This window comes from Arvicanthis niloticus, chromosome 6 (genome assembly GCF_011762505.2).
Source record: "Arvicanthis niloticus isolate mArvNil1 chromosome 6, mArvNil1.pat.X, whole genome shotgun sequence".
NCBI classification, from domain to species: Eukaryota; Metazoa; Chordata; class Mammalia; order Rodentia; family Muridae; genus Arvicanthis; species Arvicanthis niloticus.
In genome coordinates, this window is record NC_047663.1 from 71,098,405 (window position 1) to 71,120,251 (window position 21,847).

Genomic DNA, 21,847 nt, shown 5'->3' on the forward strand with positions numbered 1-21,847 from the left:
AGTTCTTCCAGAGTGCTAATTTGGAAGACCTGCTCAGAAAATGAATTCAGAGTCAAATCCTGAGCAAATCCTCCTCCTTCTCTTCTCCTTCCATGCACTTTGCCAAATCAGAATGATGCACACATTTTATCAAGTGCTTCGCCAAAACAGGACACCTGGCTCATATGTATCCCTCTTATACTTTAACACCTCTCCCTCATGCTCGCTGCTCACTGTGAAGAGTAATCATATAAGTGCTGATAGCCCACCCCCCATATCTCAGGCTGCTTACCTCTGGGAACCATCTGGGCTTCTGGCTAAAAGCCAAGCCCACCTACCTTACCCTCTCACCTACTGAAGGACAACTGTCTCATATTCTTGTTTCTTGCTGCTCCAACTCCAACATGATCCCTGCCAGAACCTTCTGTTATCACTCAAGCATGATGCTCTTCCATGTTAGCAGCCACTTTCCTTTGACATTCCCAGCCCCTGCTTTTCGAGGCCTGCATCTCTAATTCTTACCCCCTCATCCTCTCCAGAACACATCTATCTCATCAGGCCTCCCTCCTCAGTCGCCTGAGAACTGTTTCCACTAAGGTTGCTTGAGGCACCCACTAAACCCGGTGGTCAGTTCTGAGTCCTTATTCCTTTTCCTTGAGCTTTTGCTCATCTCTTCTTGCTTAGTACCAGCTTAAGGTTTCAGTGCTATCAACAGACCAATGATTTCCACATTTTCTTTATTCTAAATCTTTCCTTCAAATTCTACACTTCAAAGATTAGATACTTCAAATCCACAAGGTTGTTTGAAGGATAGGCCTTCAGAGCAAATGCAGACTCCAGGCACAATCCTGCCATCAGTCCCACTGGCCTGGAGTGAGCTTCTGCCATTTCTTTCTAGGTGACTCTAAGCTTCTGCTCTGTCTCCTACTTCTTACTGTCACAAAAAAAATCTACTCTCAGGTCATCTTGGCAGTGAACCTTTTACCCCATCACCTGGATGAGGTACCTAGAAATGGGCAGGTACTCAATATATATGTCTGGTTTGTGCTGCAGGGTCATTCTGATAGATGATGGGAGGTGACATGGGGCACAGGTGCAGCTCACCTGAGAAAGCATGGTGGCCTCTGGGTTGGTAGAGCACAGGTTTCGTTTTAAAAAATTAGGAAGCATGGCCCAGAGAGATCTGAGTGTTTCTAGGATGTATAGCTGCCATGGGTACCGTCTGAGCTTGGGCCTCTGGTAGCCTGGCTCAAGTGGTTTCTTTCTTACAAGTCACCATGAGGACACTTACTTTTCTACCAACATCATAGGCAAACCTCTTGAGAACCTCAACTTGGTTTCTGGACCTTTTCTATAAGTCGTCCAACTTTTTGATTTAATCTTTGAAAATGTAAGCAAAACTTCTTTTAGAAAAGGATGTTAATTTCCATGTGACTTTAAAGCACTATAAGTGACCTTATATGTAAAACATCAACGACTGCTATTATAACATGTTAATACATAAAGTATTTTAAATTATAATTTAAAATTATTAAAGTGTATGCAAAAGTACATACATTTTTATTTATTTTTACTTTTACTAATAAATTTAAAAATGTAAACAAATAAGAAATGTTACAAAATTACTCTTAACTGACATTACAGCCCATCACCTTGACCACTCATGACAAGTTCACACAGCGTTTCTAAGGCTCTGGCTGCAGAACGCCTCAACTTCCTCTTTACCTGACCTCACTTGTAAAATAAAGGCTTCCTTATTTATAACAGTACAAGTAAATCCAAGGTAAAGTTATAGAAAAAAGCCAGAGAAATTATTAGAGCAAAATGAAATGCTATATTTAACTTTTCATATTTTGTAACTTCTGAGGAAAATGTGAAGGAATGACTGGATAAAACATGTCCATTCTAAGCTCATATTGTGAGGGATTCATACTTTAAGACAGGTGTCTTCATGAAATTATAAACCTCAAAGCACTTTTTGTGAAGTACACATTCCAAACCCTGACTACAGAGCCTGGTTTCTCTTGAAGCATGGATCTGCTACCAGACAGAGGACACAGTAAGCTTTCGTGAGAAAAACAAAACCAAAGACCAGTGAGAATACAAGGGGTTAGAACACGAATGGAAAGCATGAAGAAGCATGTTAGCGTGAAGAATGTAAAGCTGGAAGAAGGCACACAGGGACAGAGCTAGTGCCCTACACTGTCTGCTCCCTTTACAAAACCTCCTGCTGACTGACTTGCTGACCATGGTACGAGTCATCTGTTGTGTTCAAATTTACCTTCCCCAGTGTGTCACAGAAACCTTTCTGACTGGAGTCTTTAGAAATGTCTATAAAATGTCAACAAAGTAACAAATGAGAAAGTGTAATATATCACTTCTGATACAAGTTTTACTTAACCTGTTCACTTAACTCTGCATAGCCTGCCTCAGCTCTGACATCATACCAGTAACTAACAGAATCATATACGACTTAAATCACACGTGCATGTTATCCTATTAAGTTTAGACTGCCCCTTTCCCAGTTAATTAACAGAATCAACTTATTTGTAAAATAGTATTTCCACTTAAATACCAGAATATATTTAACAAAGATAATAATTTTACACATCTAGCTATTTCTGATAAAAGAGCTAATATACCTGGTTTAGATTAACAAAACTGTCACAGGTATTTGAGTGAAAGTATAAAACTGAACCACTTGGTCTGTGACACCAATTTAAAAAGAAGACCCCCTGAAAACAAAGTCTGCATCCCGACAGTTCCTTCTGAGTGTTCAGTAAGTAGGCACAATCATGCTGCCCTTGGCATGGAAATCATGGCCAGGGTCAAGGTTCTGGGGAAGGATACGGTCAGTACCTTGGAATATCACACAACCTTTCACCAGCTCTCCCATGATGCAACCCACTGACCAGATATCAACTGAAAATAAAATGAAATGATAAAATTATGAAGTGTCATGAACAAAACAAAAGTGAGGAGAAAGGGATTCTAACAGTGTACTAGACATAGAGACATGGAAAGATCAGTGGCTAGCTAAGGGTATGCTTTTTACACAACATGAATGATTGCTGACCTCTCTTTCAGCCTTCAGTTTGCAGCAATCTGTAGTTTTAGTGCCAAAGAATCCAATACTTTACAGCTTAAAAAAAGCAACAAACAAAAAGCCAGACACAGAAAGTGCTAATGAACATGAAATTCTCAGGGTCACATTCCCCAGCCCCTACCCCAGCCTCCAGGGCCAAGTACTGGGTCTCTCCCTGTGAAGGATACAGTCTCTTCCTGGGAACAGGACTTTATGGAGGACCATTTCTGCCATGATGCACCCGACAGACCAGATGTCCACTACCAAATATCATGTGATTAAAAACCAGCCAGAGCCTTGCATCTCCGTTTCTAAACCACCTCCCAGACACAGGCAGCCCCAGCAAATACTCATTGGGTGGAACTTCTGTAAACTCTTGACACCACATCTGAATGACCATTTTTTAAACTGCCACATCAGAAAGGTGGCAGTCCCCATTAGTAAGGGCTGGACTTCAAGTAAGGCCCTGCTTGAGCATGGCTCTGTGGTAACTGACTTCTAGTGTGAAGTTGAGCCTGGGGCCTGGCTAAGTCCTGTGCTTCAGACAGGGAAGGGAGAGCTAAGCACAGGCAGCTACTGAAGGGCACTGTGCCTCTCAGAGCAGGCAACAAGTATGTATAAAAATTTGTATGCAAACTCAGAAGACTTCAGCAAAGCTCCCCTGTTGTTTTTCATAAATAATCACATGAATTTATTAATAGCTAAGGTTTAGCATTTAGTTGACACAGCTAGAACAAGTGAAGTTTTGATCTAAAAAAAAAATCAACTTTACATGAAAGAAAACACGGTACATTATTCCACTCAAATTAAGATATTAAAAAAAGGAGTGAAAACATTCAGTGTTGGCAACCAGGGTAACCAACACTGAGCACAGAGGTCCCAGTGCTGTGGGGCGATGTGGGCCTGCTCATGGAGAGAGGCACAGGGGTTCCAGTGCACGATACTCTGATCAAACATGGAGGTTCAGCATGGTGACAGATGCTTTTAACTCCAGCATTTGGGAGGCAGAGGCTGGCAGAGTTCTATGGCAGTTTCAGGCCAGCCAGAGTTGGGAAAAAAACCTGACAAATGGGAAGACAAAATAAACGAGTTCTTCTCTGTGGATTACAGGCATCTACATGCAGCGCAGCGCTCACACTCTCCAGTGGACCATGAGGACGGGCATGCAGTGATGATGGGAATGCTACCCTGCAGTCCTAACTGCACTTACCATTCTCTTTGTAGCCCATGCCCAGGATGACTTCTGGAGCCCGATAGTATCGAGTTACCACATAGGGAGTCATCATGAAGTTGGTACAGGCTGTCCGTGCCAGGCCAAAGTCAAGGATCTTGAGGGTACAGTCTGATTTCACTACAATGTTGCTAGGCTTCAAATCCTAAAAAAGAAATTGTTTGAATATTTAAATGAATCACAACATGCTAACTACACAATTTCACACAAACAAGAATTTGTGAGGTGAGTGGCTACTGAAGTGTGTGAGAATGGGAAGGAGGGCAGGTAAAACAGCACGCGGCTTCTGACACCCTGCCTCTAAACAAGTCAGGGGGCCTCCCAACCACCTGCTTCTTTGCTCAAAACCTGAGAGCCTCTAAGTCTCTCACATAATGTGAAGTGGCATTTGCATACAACTTACACACACAACCTCTGGGATGGTCTAACTCATATCTAGATGATTAAAACTAAAGCAATGATATTGTATAGGGAATAATTATACACAAAAAAATTTATCTGTGTTCAATACAGATGAGATGTTTGTTTTCCAAATATCCCTGATCTGCAGCCCGTTGAATCCATGGATGAAGTACCCAAGAGTATGGAGGCATCTTACTACTAGCAGGCCTGAGCTTGTAGGCGAACGGCATGGCTGCACGGGCAAGGACGGTCACAGCAGCACGGCTTCCGATGAAGACAAATGTAGTACAAACATAGCACTGGAAACTACTCAACAGTGAGAGCCTTCATCTCAATGAGCCCTAAAGAATGGGAAACAGCCCCTGGTCTAGACCATACCTGTCTAAAAATGTGGTGACGGGAACAGCTGTCTACTGTACTGCCATCTGCTGGACAGCTAGGACAATAAAACTAAAGCTCTGGGTGTCTACACACTTGGTGCTCTGTGCCAGGGTCATCCCAGCTGATGTCTGCCAAAGGAAAACTGGGTGAAGAGGTCACTGAGGTTCCTCAGCACTCCCAACACCCATGGACTCTCTCCAAGCAGCCTTCACAATGCACACAGAGTCAGCATTTAACTATCTCATGACTTGAAAAGTCATTTCAGTGCCAAGGTGGCAGAATCAAGACAGCTCTGCCTCTTCAAATCTTGAGGACCACCCAAAACACAGAAAACAAGAAACCCAAGTGAAGACATGAGGACAGCTGACCTGTAGGCGGTGGTAGTTACTACACCACACACACATACATACATATGGTTGTATGGTTACAGCCACAGGGGTGGCCAACAGCTACACCCAAAACAGAACAGAAAAGAACAGAACAGAAAAGCTAGGTGTGCGCACCCACATGTGCATGTGTAACCCGGATTTAATCACCACTATAGCTTGTTTGAAACCCAGATCCAGAACCACTGACTGAACAGACGTCCTGGGAAGGAGGATGACAAGAAGTCCAGTGTCTACTGTCTGGATTTCCCTGGCCCTTGCTCAAAGGTAACAAAGGTGGCTGCACAGTGGGAAAGGGCAATGACATGGAACTTGGAGGATGACTGGCTACAAGTTCTCAGTGTCTGCTGAGCTGGGAGAGCCTAAGCGTCATCACACCTCCTCCACGGGGAATTTGGTGAAGGCTAGGGAGTAAATGGAGTCTGATCCAAATCGCCTCAGAAGTCAGGGTGAAGATGGAGATTTAACACAGACCTGGGAAAACTGCAAGAGAATCTCTCTATCTACTGCACACACATGTGAATGGTTTCTTACCCCAACTGATGTCCATGCTACGCTGCTTTACCATCTACACTAAACCAGAACTATAACTGCAACCAGAAGTAGTACTCACAGCTGTGAGAAACTTTCATATGTTTATGAGGATTTAAATCACAACCCTGAGCAAACAGAGCCATTTTATAACTGAAGTGGCAGGGTAGGGGAAGAGAGTCACAGGGATGAGGGCTGTGTTTGTGGACAAGGAATACATCAATATCTTATGTCTGAAAAACTGAAAAGGGTCAAAGAGATCTAAACATATTGCCCTGAGATACAGAAACGAACACTAGAGTAATTCATTAAAAGAACTGAAAGGTGAGTGACACAGCCCAGTGGTGGAGTGCTTGCCTAGCATGCACAAGGCTCTAGCTTCATCCCTGGCACCACATAAAAAAAGCAAAAGCAAAACCCAAAACAAACAACAATAACAAATTCTAAATAACAAAAACTAAATTCAAAGTTTGCTTCTAAAGGAGACAGAAATAGGAGCAAGAAGGAATGCAGGCTTCATAAACATTTATGCAATGTTAGATCCTTGATGAACACAAATGCAAATCAACCCGTTTGTTTAGCAAGTTACAGGTTCTGTTGAGGGGGTTCCGACTTTGAAACTATTAAGGACAGACACTCAGGCTGGCTGGCACTGGCGCAGGTGAACACAGAAGCATCTGTGCGAAGCTGCAAGGAGGCGTGGCAGACTGTTACTGTGGGCCATCTCCTCGTGGCTGCAGGGCTGAGGGAGGCTTTCATTTTTCCCAATTTCATGGATTATATAAAGTAAAAGTAGTAAGAGCGAGGCATAAAACCTTTTGTCTTGTTTTACTCTAAAATGTTTGAATAATTAAAATTTTTGTTTATTGTGAAACCATTTTGTTTCTTTAAGACAGAGCCTTGAGAGAGATATGGCTCAAGCTGTCCTTGAACTTATGACCCTTATCATTCTGAGTTCTCCATTACAGGTGTGACAAATCGCATTAACAGCAAAATAGAAGGTATGTTTCTCTATGTGAGGTGCTATTTAAAGGGAACCATTGATGCTTACACTGCCATACTGAGGCTCACTTGGGGTCCTCATTCACAGAGGCCTGTCATCTACTTTGATGTACCTGTGGGTTGTTTGGAACATCTCAAAGACAGTGCTCAGACCTTTCCCAGGTAGACACAGATGTGAGTGTGTGAGGTAGGAGTGTATAGGGGATCCAGAAGGAACCGGTAAGATGGGATACTAGGCAGGGAGCAAGGTAGACACACATTTTCTCAGTTCATCATGGATTCTAAACACTGTGCTAAGCAAAACACTTTGGGCTCTGTCTCACCTGCTTGTAGGCAGAAGTGTTGTTCCTGGGCTAAAGGACCAAACATCCCACAAAAGGCAAGTACATGCCATAGTCTCATGAAGTTTCCAGGAACTCCTGGAAACTAGGAGTTTCTCCTGCCCCTACCGCTGGCTCCAAGTAAGGGAAAACATTTCCTCCTCAGAAATTAATACAGATTGTGAATCTTGGAAATTATCATAAAGCATACATTTGATTAAACATAAATTTACAGGGCTGATGACCATAGCTCAGCAGTAAAGCACTGCCTCATATGAACAGCATCCTAGGTCCCATCCTCAGCACCACACAAAAAGCAACATATTTAAGAGACAATAAAAATGTCTTTGGAGCCGGGCAGTGGTGGCGCACGCCTATAATCCCAGTACTTGGGAGGCAGAGGCAGGTCTGAGTTTGAGGCTAACCTGGTCTACAGAGTGAGTTCCAGGACAGTCAGGGCTACACAGAGAAACCCTGTCTCAAACAAAACAAACAAACAAAGAATGTCTTTGGGAAGAGGGTTTGGGGCGGAGAGATGGCTCAGTGGTTACAGCCATCTGGAACTCTAGTTCCAGAGGATCTGATGCCTTTTCCTGGCCTCCATTCAGGCATGTGGTACACATACATAAATGCAGACAAAACATCCTTACACATAAAATAAAAATAAATGCACTTTAAAAAAGCATTCTGCATGAAGGAAGAAAATAAGCATCATATTGTTGATGAAAAATTCAGTGTCTTAAATAAAACAAAAAAGGAGCCCCAGTTATATGGAGGCCTGGGGGAATTTTTAGAAATAGAATGATTCATTAGGAATCTTAGTTACTATTTAAAAGTGAACTTTGCCATCAGGTCTATTGCTTGAAATGACCACTTGGTGGCAGCAAAGGCTACACTTCGAAAAACAACTTGGTTATGGGGATGTACAAGGGAATAGAATGCCGAAAGCCAGCACAGACCTTTGGATATGGGAGGTTTTAGTTGTTGGAGGATGGGAATGGGTACACCCTAGGAAGTCTTGGTTCAGTGGCTTGTGCTAGACCTAACCTTTCTTGGCACCTAACTGATCAGAAAGAATCCTGCCCAGTGCCCTGTATCAACAGGCTTCACTGTATTTCGTTGTATTCTTCCCTGTAGAAGGGAACTTCTCACTGTTGAAGCAAAAACTATGGAGACAATGCTGGCAAAATCAGCAAGGAAGCAGTTCAGAGAAAGTTGTAATGTTCCCAGGGAAATCCACTCTTTGTCTCATGGAACATGTTGAGTATTTTTTTAAATTACATTTAGTAATATATACATGTGAGGAGCTACGTGTGGGTGTGGCTGCCTTTGGAGGCCAGATGTGGGTGTCAGATCCTCTGAAGCAGGTAGCTGTTAACTGTCTTGACCGGGGTTCTGAGAACCAAACTCAGGCCCTCTGGACGAGTAGTAACCCCTCTTAACCTCTGAGTTACGTCTCACAATGTTCTGTTTATACAGAGGTACAGATTTTTAAAACAAAAATAGCCCAGAATGTCAATCACATTATCTCTCCCTGGTCTTTGCATTTCAAGTCTGACAGTGACAATACCGTTCCTTATGTTCCTTGACCACTGGCTTTCTCCAGTCTTGAATCTAATTTCCTTGCTCATTAAAAGGGAAATTTCAAATATGGCAAGAATAGTAATAATGGTTTGACTTGAGGTCATTGGTATTTTGGTGTTCTTGCCTATTCTTGCTATTTTTCTCTAAGTTTTAAGTTACTGTAAAGTAGCCAGGCAGTGGTAGTCCACACCTTTAATTACAGCATTTAGGCAGCAGAGGCAGGAGGATCACTGAGTTTGAGGCCAGCCTGGTATACAAAGTGATTTGCAGGACAGCTGAGGATACATAGAAAAAAAAAAAGTTACCACAAACTGAAAAGGTAAAACAGAAAACCAAGACTGTTCTGCAGTAGGGTGGCCCCTACCTCTGTGTTTATAGTGGATGAAATGCTTGGGGCTTGGGCAAAACAATCAGTCTGAACAGTGTTTTGTACACAGTATGATTCCACAACTTAACCTGGATTCTCAAAGTACCAAACTTTAAAAGAAAGAAAGAAAGAAAGAAAGAAAGAAAGAAAGAAAGAAAGAAGGGAGGGAGGGAGGGAGGGAGGGAGGGAGGGAGGGAGGGAGGGGAAGGGAAGGGAAGGGAAGGGAAGGGAAGGGAAGGGAAGGGAAGGGAAGGAAGGAAGGAAGGAAGGAAGGAAGAAAGAAAGAAAAAGAGAGAGAGAGAGAGAGAGAGAGAGAGAGAGAGAGAGAGAGAGAGAGAGAGAAAATACATTCTTGGGGCTGGGGAGATGGATCAGTGAGTAAGCACAAGCACCAGGATCTAAGTTCAAACCTCCAGTGCCCATGTGAAAAGCCAAGTATGCTTACACATGTGACTGGAAACCAGTGCTATGGGTTTCAGAGAAGCGGAGTCAGGAGCATCATTAGGGTTTGCTGGCCACCAGCCTTCCTCCAGGTTCAAGTTCCTGTCTCAAGAAAATAAGGGCAAAACTGAACACCTGGCCTCCTCCTCTGGACTTTAAACACACATAAATAAGTGTGCACTCAAATATGTGCACATACACCACACACACACTCATACTCTCTCTCACACATAAAAATATTAAGTTCTTTTGTAACTAGATGACTGATGACCAAATGGTGATTATTTTTAAAATTAAGTTATTATGTGATTACTTACTCTATGAATTATACCAGCTGAATGCAGATGCTTAATGCCACAAAGCATCTGGTAGAGAAGGTATGACATTCTTTCATGGTCCAGCTCCATATGAATAACCTGACATAAGTTAGCATCCATTAATTCCATAACCAAGTACCTGAATATTCAAAAGAGAACAACCACACTCATTAGTAATATTTTTAAATGTCCCTTCATGAGTCTCAGATCACAACTGCTATGAAACAGTAGTAATGGGATACAAACACTGCACGCCTAACTTTGAATGAAGCAGCTTGAAAAGAATCAAATGTATAACAGGACTCTGTAAAATTTCCCAAAGAACATACAAACACGAACTTACCCAATGTCTTTCTATCTTTCAAATTATAAACAAAACCTTTTTTTAATCATGGAAACAATCTCATACAAACTTTTCTACTTTTCTGTTTTTAATCTGTGTCTGTCTGTCTGTCCACCTATCTATCTTTTGTTAGATCGTCCTTTCAGCATCTACACAGTGCTGCTGTGGACTCTCAATCTGTAACAACACGTGACTCTGGTAGGGCTGCTCACTTGGAGGGCTTACACAGCCAGCAAATGGGAACTCTCAAGTTTCTGTCAGCTTTGTTATATATTTGGACTATCATAAAAAATGAAATCTTTTATTTTTTCTGGTTTTTTTTTTTTTTTTTTTTTTTCAGACAGGGTTTCTCTGGATAGCCCTGGATGTCCTGGAACTCTCTGTAGAGCAAGCTGGCCACAAACTCTGAGATCCCTCTCCTCTGCCTCCTAAGTGCTGGGATTAAAGGTGTGTGCTACCATCACCTAAGTGAAACCTGTCTTTTAAGGCTGAACATAAACTTTCAAGCTCACGGTCCATCACCAGCACAGGGTTTTGTCTCATGGTAACAGCATAGCTCCCCAAACCACCCATCCTCCCAACCCCTGCACACAGAGGTGCTCAGACACAAAACCTCTAACTCTCCCCCATTGTTTGCCATGCCACTCTGACTCAACCTATGCCTATTCTCTGTCCAAACTGATGACTTCCACATCTGCAAAGACCCAAAGGCCAATGCTAAGAACATGGCTGCTTTCTGTCCTAATTGCTTCTCTTTGTTGGAGCGGCTGGAATTAGATACTGGCTCTCCTCTCACAATGTCCACAGTGTTGGTGATATCCACGCTGCTGTGCCTTGAAAGACCATTTATAGATTATTCTTCCATTCCTTTAATCCAGGCCTCTCTCCTGAACACCAGGTTCTCTCCTGTCTACCCACTTCACTGTTCCATTTGGATAGGCAATAATATCTCTGAATTCATGTCTAGAACTATTTGTGAGTCTAGCTGCTTGGCACCCCCAGTCTGATCCAATCTTAGTTCTCCATCTCTCAGCTGAGAGCCTTCATGTATGGCTTTCAATTTCTCTCTCACATCTAGCTCTCAGTAGATCCTAGGCATCACCCACAGACAGTGTTGGTGTCCAATTTCAAGCCTTTCCCATTACCCACTTGAACCTCTCATTATGAACTGCTCTGATTGCTTTTTGTTCCTACCTCTGGGAGTGGATTCTCAGCCCAAGAAAACCAATTGTTCTTTTAAAATATGTCAGGTGAGATCACAGCTCTGTGGGAAATCTCACTCTGGCTTCCTTTCCTAAGTGCATGCTACTTCTCTAAGCCACGCCCCACTTTGTCTGCTCTCACCCCCACTCCTCCCCAGCCACCCAGGCCTCTGGGTAGCAGCATATACCAGCCAAACTCTACTGTTGCTCCTTCACTCTGGCTACACCTTCAATGTCAATTCCACTCTGTCCCAGTATCTGCAGAACAAACCTCCTCTCCTCTTAGCCTTTTTCCTCATGCTACTGCCGCACTGTGGTCTTTCCTCTATCTACCCTGTGACAATGAATTGAAGACAGCAACTTGACTAGGCCAAGGAATACTGCACTGGCAAAGACTTATGTGAGGTGTGTTTTGGAGGGCATTTTGGGCAGTGATTATTATGTGAGTCTGAATGCACTAAGTACGGAAGCATAGAGCAAGATCCTGAGCGAGTAAGTCTAGAGAATGAAGGAGACTCTTTTCCGAGGGCTGAAACAGACTTTCCTTTGTTTTGGAGTCGGGATGCTAGGACTTACATACTACAGCTCTCTGAGTCCTCAGGCTAACAGCCTCAGACTAGGGTGCCAGTGGCACCCTTGTTCTTTGGCACTGGCAGCATTCTAGGAACGTGAGCTTGCAAATGGTCTGTTTCCTAAATATAAATCACTAAGTTTCTAAATTTTCAATCTGATGCAAAAGATACTTACACATCTTGAAATTCTTCTAGCGTTTTTTGTGGTGTGAACACATTTAACAAGCTAATTATCTGAAAAGAGAAAATTAATTATACTTTAGTATGTCAGATTGATTATAAAAATTGGATTGAACACTGAAATGTATTAAAGGTAGAAAAATGATTGCAGAATTCAGTATTTATTATTACTATGGTTGTCACAAAAGCATTGTAGTGCACAGCACTGGAATATTTAACCACCAACTGAAAGTAAGATGTGCTTTTAATAGAATCACTCATGTGCCCCTAGTAACTTAAATCATTACTACGGAATTTAAATTTATGTAAAAGATAAAAATAATGGTTGAAGAAGCACTAATTAAAGTACTATCCTGAGGACTGGAGAGATGGTTCAGCAGTTAAGAACAGTAACTACTCTTCTAGAGGTCCTGAGTTAAATTCTCAGCAACCACATAGTGGGCTCATAACCCTCTATAATGAGATCTGGTGCCTTCTTCTGGCCTGTAGTATACATGCAGGTAGAATGCTGTAAACATAATAAATAAATAAATTTTAAGTACTATGCTAACTGTGGAAACTCAAATACTATATGTATAACTTTCTGAAAAGTTTTTAAATAGGAAGGCTGAGCTTGTACTTTATGGTGATGAATATGAGGCCTCATGGCCTTACATTCCCTTAAGGGGCTAAGCAGCCAAACTTACTGCTTGCTCCTTGTGGCCTCTGTGCTTACAAACTATGGGTTTCAAGCACACACCCTCAATCATCTCACATGAACAAGAGAAAGGGGAATTACTCATCAGATAGAAGGGGTAACCAGCAAGAATGGAAAGGAAACTGTATCCACCTTCGGTCTTGGGAAACAAAGTGGATAAAGTCTAAAACTCTAAAATATAAAGCAGAGAAGAATATGGTCAAACATTCTGTTTCCCGGTGTAATAAAAATATTTCTAAACATGATAGGAAACCTAGGATATCTAACTACATTAAAACAAAGCCAAATTAAACAAAAAAGTCAGCATACCAGAGCAACACATGAGATCAAATGGGAAAGGGAGAAACAGGCGAAGCTGGACATGGGTGGCATTTCTATAACTTTAGGACTTAGGAGGCTGAAACAGGAGATTGCAAGTTTAAAACCAGTCTCAGAGTTAGCCTGGGCTACATAGCAAAATCCCAAAATGGAAAGGGTTAATAACTTTAATATATAAAACCACCTACAAATGAATTTTAAAAGACACCAAACAGTGTAAGAGAAAAATAGGACCACAACCATGAAAAGTCAATTTTCAATGAAATAAATAGTTAGGGCTTGTGATACGGCTCAATGAAGACTTGAGTTCAGACTCCCAGCACCTACATAAATGTCAATGGGAATGGTGGCCCACCTGTATTTTCAGGGCTCAGAAGATGGAGATAGGGGATCACTAGAGCAAGCTGGATAGCTAGACTAGCCAAATTAGCAAGCTCTAGGTTCAGGTGAGACATCCTGCCTCAATATACAAGGTGGGGAGTAATTCATGAAGACACCCGACATCAACCTCTGGCTTCCACATGTGCACTCGGACCTGCATACACAGGCATGCCCATACATGTACAAATTTGTACACACATACATGCAGGCATGCACACACATCCCATAAACATATGAAAAGAAATTCAACCTCATAGATTAAAATAAACTTATTTGTCATATATTAGATTGGCAAAAAGAAAAACAAAACCAGTATTACACAGTGCTGGTGAATGTGAAGTAAGACGTGCCCTCAGAAGCCTTCCATCAAAGTGTAAGCTCATCGTACACCTCGACACCAGCTTGTCAGCATATATAAAAACCAGGATGATATGTATTGTCTGACCAGCAATAATCTACCTGGATATGTATACCGAGTTTTATATATGAGGGTATTCATTGCACCATGGCTTCCAACAAAACAAAAACAAAAACAAAACAAAACTGGAAATAATCTACTCAACAAAATTATTTGTCTTAGTTTGCTTTTCGTGGGTGTTATAAAACACTGTAATCAAACCTGGGGAAGACAAGGCTTATTTGCTTATAGTTTATAATCTACCAAGAAGGGAAGTCAGGGCAGAAACTCACGTAAGGGACCTGGAGGCAGGAGCTAAAGCTGAAGCCATGGAGGAGCACAGCGTACGGCCTGCTCACCTTGCTGTTTTAAATACAGTCTAGGAGCACTGGGCCTCCCCACATCAATCACAGACTTGCCTATGGGCCAGGATGATGAAGGCATTTTCTCAACTGAAGTTCCCTTTTCCCAGGTGACACTAGCTTGTGTCAAGTTGACAAAAAAAACAACCAGCACAATTTGTTAACTAAGGTATTATATATCTGTATATACAACCATTTAAAAATGTATTACAGTTATGCCCATTAAAGTATATGAAATTTACCAACATTCCTCTTGGGATGAAATAGGAATAATAGCATAATTGATCTTATTTATACATATGTGAATATACACAAACAAGCATGCTCACTATAATGTCCACACTAGCGACCTGTGGCTGAAGGTCTCAGGGATTTTTGCTTTCTAACTTACATTACCTGAATTTTTAAAAATAATAAACATATTTTTTGTTTTTAATAATTAAGTCTTCCCTTCTTGGTAGATTATAAACTATAAGCAAATAAGCCCTGTCTTCCCCAGGCTTGATTACAGTGTTTTATAACAGCCACGAAAAGCAAACTAAGACAAATAATTTTGTTGAGTAGATTATTTCCAGTTTTGTTTTGTTTTTGTTTTTGTTTTGTTGAAAGCCATGGTGCAATGAATACCCTCATTTATAAAACTCAGTATACATATCCAGGTAGGTATACCTGGATATGTGACAAAACTGAAGAGTAAAATAAAACACATATTGAACAAATTTAAACCAATTCAAAACACAAGCCCTAATGGAGGTGAGGGATATGGCTTGGTGGTAGAGTACTTGCCTTGTGTACATAAGATCTTGGATTCAATCCCCAACTTCCCCCCAAATTAAAAAAAAAAAAAAATGTGAAAAAAGAATAAATTGATCTTAGTGGCATACTCAATGTCACCACATAGAAAGGTCTAGCACAAGTGTTGAAACAAAGGGGAACATAAACAGTTTAGTATAATCTTAAATAGTCTCCACTCATCTAAAACTGGAGAAAGATGTCGGGGGCTGAGAAGAGGGTTAAGTGGGTAAAGGCATTGTCACAAAGCCTGCTGATGACTGACCTGAGGTGGATCCCAGAGTCCCACATGGAACCTCTCTCCTAAAGAGAACCAATTATGGTCAGGGTCAGGGTTAGGTGTTAGGTGACTGTGTTATGGTCAGGAGTTAGAGGTCAGGGTCAGGGTCAGGGTCAGGATTGGGTATTAGAGTTAGGGTCAGGGTCAAGGTTAGGGGTTACTGTTAGGGTTAGGGTGATTCTGGCAGGTTCTTCTTAGGGTTAGGGTTAATTAGTTGTTAGTGGCTAGGGTAGGGTTAGTGTCAAGGTTAGGCTCATCTGGAAGCTTGTCCTCTCACCTCCACCATGAGTGTCTCCTACCCCCCAATAACTAGATGTAATAGAGAATATTTTTTAATTTTATGAAAAAAATGTAATCTTTTTTATAGTTTCTCTCATCAGCTAACCTTCAGTCTGAACATACCACTAAAAACAAAGCACATGAAGGAGCACCAGTGACTTACGTTTTTATGATTAACACACTTTAAGAGGACGAGTTCACGGTAGGCTCTCTTTGCGTGTGTTTGGTTCTGAAAAGGACGACTTAACTTCTTGACAGCCACATTTATCCCAAGAACTGTATCAAAAGCAGCACTATAATTAGGAAATATAATAAACAGCCTATTAAAATGGCTTTTGAAAATAACAACGGAGAAATACATTTCATGTATTGTCTTTCAGAGAGAATAACAAGGCAAGGAGAAATGTTTCTGTTCTTCCCCAATCAAGCTTTATGTACATATGGAAAGTGAAGTGGCCAAGCTGGATGGAGGGACTAACCCTTCCCCAGAGGCAGCATGCTCTTTGGCTACAGCTGGAGTGGGATTCAGCAATTCTTCCTACTTATTATAATTTTCAGTTAGCTAAGATTAGAAGGTTCAGAACTAGGTAATTTAATCCAAAGCACAAAACACAGGTCAAGGCATGAAAATTTCCATTTAAACACATCAAGAAATTGAAAACTTCCTTATTATCACTGATTAAAGTGTCAGTACATCCTGGAGCACCATAGAGATCCCATGGTTGAGCTCATGGAAGGAATTTAATAAATCTAAGTTTTGACTGATTATGCTTTCCCAGGCCAAAGAATCTGAAAGAAAACAGAAGCCAAAGTCTCAGCTCATGGTAAATTCCCAAGATACAAAATCCCAGTGTAAGCACTTGCTATATATGTATATATCCTGCAGGAAGTGATGCATCCTTTACAGTAAGCGTAAGATCTAAAGCTCCAGTTTCCAGTGCTCACATCCCTTCATGGAATTCAGTGTTAACTTCTCTCTAGAGACTAGATATGGAATGATGAGAGACATGATGACATGTCTTAGGGTTTCCAGCTAGCAGTACAGTACAGTGTCATCATGCAGAGGCTTCTGATGACTCAACAGGGGCTAAAGACTGCTACATACAACCTGGGAGCCCAGGCACCACCTTCACCACCACTTCTGTGAGTTTATTCTCTCTATTTGTAATACTGTTTATCATCTTTACTCCTTTCTGTTAATTCTTTCTGTTCGATAACTCTAACATAATTAGACCTGTTTTTAACTTAAAGACTGCCCATTGTGGAACTGGCTAAGGAAAACCACTGCATTTATTACATTTATGTGGATATGCATATATACAAGTCATAGGTGAGCCCACATGCTCAAAGGCAAATTTACTACTCATATAAATATATGGTATAAAAATCTATTGTAAAATAAATCATTAATAAACCTGTGTGCATGTGTAGACTGGTATGTATGTATTTCTTAGATTCACCTTTCTGATCTTAAAAGATTTCATCTGAATTTTCAGACAAACAGGAATTATGACTGAGTACAAGGGCTCTACAGAATAATCTGGTGTCTTCAGTTAATAACACTATTATACTATGTTATTTTTTTCTTTTCTTTATTTTCTTTTTCTTCTTTGAGTCAAGGTTCTCTATGTAGTCCTGAAATTTGCTATGTAAATCAGGCTAGCCTTGAATTCACAGGTGATTCTGGAGTATTGGGATTAAAGGCATGCATTGCCTTACCCCGTTTATGCTGTGTTCTTTAAAATTGCTAAGAGAGTAGATGTTACATGTTCTTACTGCAGAAACATGTAAGAAAGATGTATATGTAAATTAACTGAATTTAGCTATTTTATAATGTATATGTTTTTGAAACACTATGTATGTGTGTATGTATATATGTGTTTCTGTTCTGTGTGTGCATTTATGTGTATATATGTATGTGTTTCTCTTGTGTGTGTATGTATATATGTATATAATATATGCAAAGTATGTATGTATGTATGTATTGGCTAGTTTTTTGCCAACTTGATATAAGCTAGAACCATTTTGCTCCAGGGACTCTCAATTGAGTGAATGCCCCCATCAGACTGCAGAGCATTTTCTTAATTATCAACTATGTGGGAAGCCCAGCCCATGTGGGTGGTACTACCACTGGGTAGGTGGTCCTAGATGGTATAAGAAAATGGACTAAACAAGCCAGGAGGAGCAAGCCAGTATGCCCATGGCCTCTGCTTCAGTACCTGCCTCCAGGTTCCTGCCCTGACATCCCTGGACTACAATCTTTAAGATGAATAAACCCTTTCTTCCTCTCCTCATATTGTTTTTGATCCCGGTGTCTTATCACAGCAATAGAAACATAACTAAGGTAATAAAATAAACACATATACCTAAGTCAATAAAACTTTATTTGATGTACAAAATTAGTCAAATGAACTAATTCTAAATGCTTAGAGACAGGCTCCTCTACTCCTGTTCCAGCTCCAGGAACAATTTTTAACTCAAAGGCACAGACACTTCCTAGCATGAAATTGTGGTCTTAGCTACCTACTTGGCTCCTCCCACCCCTCACAGCTTTATTCTGATGGTACTTCAGGGTTCCCTTTGTAAGTGGGTTACTGCTCTTTACCTTGCTCTTCCCCAATAACAGAAGGTGACTATTACGCTCTCCTCTGCTCTCTTTATCTTCCTCTTCTTCCTCCAAACCTTTGTCTTAAACAGCCGTGCTTGCTAGCATCTTCATTTTAAACTGACAGCTAAGCCTCTGTGCTGCTTCCCCAGGCTGACGAGCACTGACGACCAACAGGAAAGTGCATGTGCTCACGTAAATACCACTAGTTGCAGAGCTGGAATTATACTTCATTTCCAAAGGCCATACAATCCTTGCTGCCAATAACACACACATAAAATTAAAATGTCAGCTACAAGGAGGCAGATGGGTTCATCTTCCAAGTCTATCAAGTGCTTGAGCACTCCGCTTTTGTGTCTATGCAGAGCACGCCTCTTTCTATACTTCCTTCCGCAAGGTTCTAATAAACACCTTTTTCCTAAGAGACATCTTCCAAAGCCCACCATCCTCCCACTCAGACATCTACGCTTGGAATCGACCCATCTTTTTTGAAGACATCTCAAAGCCTGCTTCACAGAAGTCATCTTCCATCTGGCTGCTTATGTCCGACTGCCTTCTTGTATTACACGCTCTTGTGTTGTCCTCATTGTTGTTGTGCTTCCTTAAGGAATGTCCCCAGACAACTAAATGATCTTACTGCCTCTGGCTTTGATAGTCTGTCTTTTAAGCTGAAAATCGATTTTCTTACAACATTAAGGCCACTGCTCTACTGCACTCCAGCTTTAGTGCTGTTTAGTGGCGAGGGAGGCTTACATCTGACTCACTCCTTTGCTTTGTTTTTTGTTTCTCTGTTCAACGATACGTCACAGAGAGCCATGCTCTACTGGAGCCTTCAAATGTCTCCTGAACAATCCCTCTGAATTGTTATCACTGTTGTCCATTTGCCCATCAAGAAAGAAAATAACTTCTGAATTTTTTTGGTTTGGTTTGGTTTTGAGACAGGGTCTTTCTACATAGCCCTTGCTGTCTTGAACTCACTGTGTTGACCAGGCTGGCCTCAAACTCACAGAGATTCTCTTGTTTCTGCTTCCCAAGTTCTGGAATTAAAGGCATGCACCACCAACCCTGGCCTAACTTCCGGCTTTAAGATAGTCACTTTCTTGCTCTCACAACTCAACATGTTACACATAACTCTATCTCTTATTTTTGCCTGTGACTTGTCACTCAACACTGCATTTATGAATCACCCACGAATCTGAGTACTAGAATTCACTCTGTCATTGCTATAATATTCCTTTGTGTGACTGTCACTTGCTGCTCTCATTAACTTAGTTATTTTCACTTTTCAAGTAATAAGAATCACTGCCATTGACATCCACGTGCATGGCTGCAGTCCTTCAACCATGCCTCTCACACATGCAGATAGCTAAGTGGGAGTGCATAGATTCTACTTTAGCAGATAAGAGCAGACTCTCTTCCAACATGGTTCCACCAGTGTCTGATCCATCAGCAGTGTGCTAAGAGTCCATGCCTGAGAGTTGTATGTGAACGTCTTCACCAACATTTGCATCATGAACAACTTACTTTTTACCCTTTGGGCTGAATGTATTTCACCATGTATATAAAAATATTGTTTTAATTTCCATTCTCTGATGAAGAATGACCAGGTAATAATCAGGTAATAAATGTGAGCTATTTTAAACCACTAATTTTATGGTAATTTATTATGGAACAATAAAAAAAAATTACCACATCCTCTCTTCTGTATTCCTACTCTTTGGTTTCTGAGGCTTCACTATGAGTATTTTTCTGCTGATGTATCTTTCACACTGCTAATTCTGTCTTCAGTTACACCTAATATTTGCAAACATGTTCTTTAGGTTTGTAATTCAATTACCATAGCTTTCATGTTCACATCTATAATTTCCACTTAGTTCTCTTTTTTAAAGTTATTATTCCACCAAAGTTTTTATCTTGTCTTTTGCCATCTTAGTCATATCACCATAGCTATTTAAATTTTTGGATCTAATAATGTTGGAATCCTCTATTGATCTGATCCTTTTGTCTTATCTCCCTGTGTGTCTAGCCATTTTTATTGTGAAACCTTGCATTTATAAAGCTGCTCTAGAAATAATCTGAAATACAGGGCAATGCTATCTTTCTTCAGAATTTATATTTGCTTTTACTGGGCACACTGGGGCAGGGAGGGCACTAACAGTTTAGACTTGCCACTATCTAAGTTCAACAAGTAGATGATAACAGGATGGGGGCAGTGCCTCACAAGTTAACCCTATTACTTTTAGGGTGTGGCCTTTCAGTGGCACCAAAACCAAGCAGAGGTTATCCAGGCTCTGTTAGAGAGCCTCAGGATCTAATTTCTATTCTCTAGCCACAGGACAGTTCAAGCAGTCCCTTTCAGAACTTAAATGACCAAGAAACAGGTGAGACCCAAATGATGGGTTTCCTATACTAGGTTTGCTTGATGTAATATTGATTCTTCAGTATCTATTAGCTCTATAAGGACACATGCTGAGCATGGAGGACAGTGAGAACTCTGGTGGGAACTGGACTGTTTCACAGATGTTTTCAACATTCCTGGCTTTAGCCTCCTCCCCATCTCATCCTCATTTTCTGTACTGTGATCGCTACATTTCCCATCCCCTGGAGTTCTGTGGTTCAAAGCCCCTATCTTGTTTCACACAACCCTCTGCTTACTCGCTCTTCCTCTGCAGTGTTATGTGGATCACTTTATTTTAATGTTGCAGAAATTTATTAGAACTTTTTCATTCACTGGTGATTGTCATTCTCTTTTGTTTAGCTCTTTGATTTATCGTCTTTAATCAAAAGTTTCAAGCCATTATTTTAAAGGTGAAAACGTAAACACTTATTAAGACACAATGGGCTGCCCAAGGTCACAAAGAACTTTGGCCAAGGATCTGTACTGGGCTCAGAACTCAAGTCTCCTATCTCACAGACATTCTGAGCTTCACACCAACAACCTCCTTATCAAAGACATATTATTCTGGACATTATTTATGATTTGTTTATATTTATAGAGGAAAATAAGACAATTTAAAGACAGACCAATATTCATGCTTACAGAAAGCTAAAGGGAAGCATGCAGGATCTACCTATACTAATTATTTTGCATTAAGGTACTCCTTACCTTACTGTAACTGTTATTCCTAGGAACTGCCAAACCCAATATTAAAAACTTACAGAAAAGGGGTAAGCATGTCATGGAACCACAGATTTACATTTTGGGCTGAACACCGTGGGGTCTTAGAAGGAGAAAGGAAAAGTATACACTAAATCTTGAGTAAACAGTATATATAACTTAGTTGGCATTTATACTCTAAAATGGTAACATTAAAAAACCTATTTTCCAATAAGTTTTACTACCATCTTCTAAGGAACAAAAAGATGGAAACAAATCAAATAAGCCAGAAACTGTAAAGACAATTTGGAGCAGG

The 21,847-nt window shown here is 40.9% G+C and overlaps 1 protein-coding gene across 9 annotated transcripts in view; it reads right to left on the minus strand.

Annotated features, from left to right (window-relative positions):
- The window catches only part of Mapk9 (mitogen-activated protein kinase 9), a 43,891-nt gene that overhangs the window by 9,124 nt on the left and 12,920 nt on the right, over nt 1–21,847 (minus strand). For 4 of the 9 annotated variants that reach the window (XM_034504424.2, XM_076936925.1, XM_034504420.2 and 1 more), the window contains exons 3-7: nt 15,993–16,122; nt 12,319–12,377; nt 10,027–10,165; nt 4,275–4,440; nt 3,253–3,324 (exon numbers count right to left, since the gene is read on the minus strand). In XM_034504424.2, coding sequence (XP_034360315.1) covers nt 3,253–3,324; nt 4,275–4,440; nt 10,027–10,165; nt 12,319–12,377; nt 15,993–16,122 — 566 coding nt within the window. Of the gene's footprint in view, nt 1–2,829; nt 2,902–3,055; nt 3,122–3,252; nt 3,325–4,274; nt 4,441–10,026; nt 10,166–12,318; nt 12,378–15,992; nt 16,123–21,847 lie in introns of all 9 variants that reach the window. The other 5 variants (XM_034504418.1, XM_034504423.2, XM_034504421.2 and 2 more) reach the window with 2 other exon arrangements.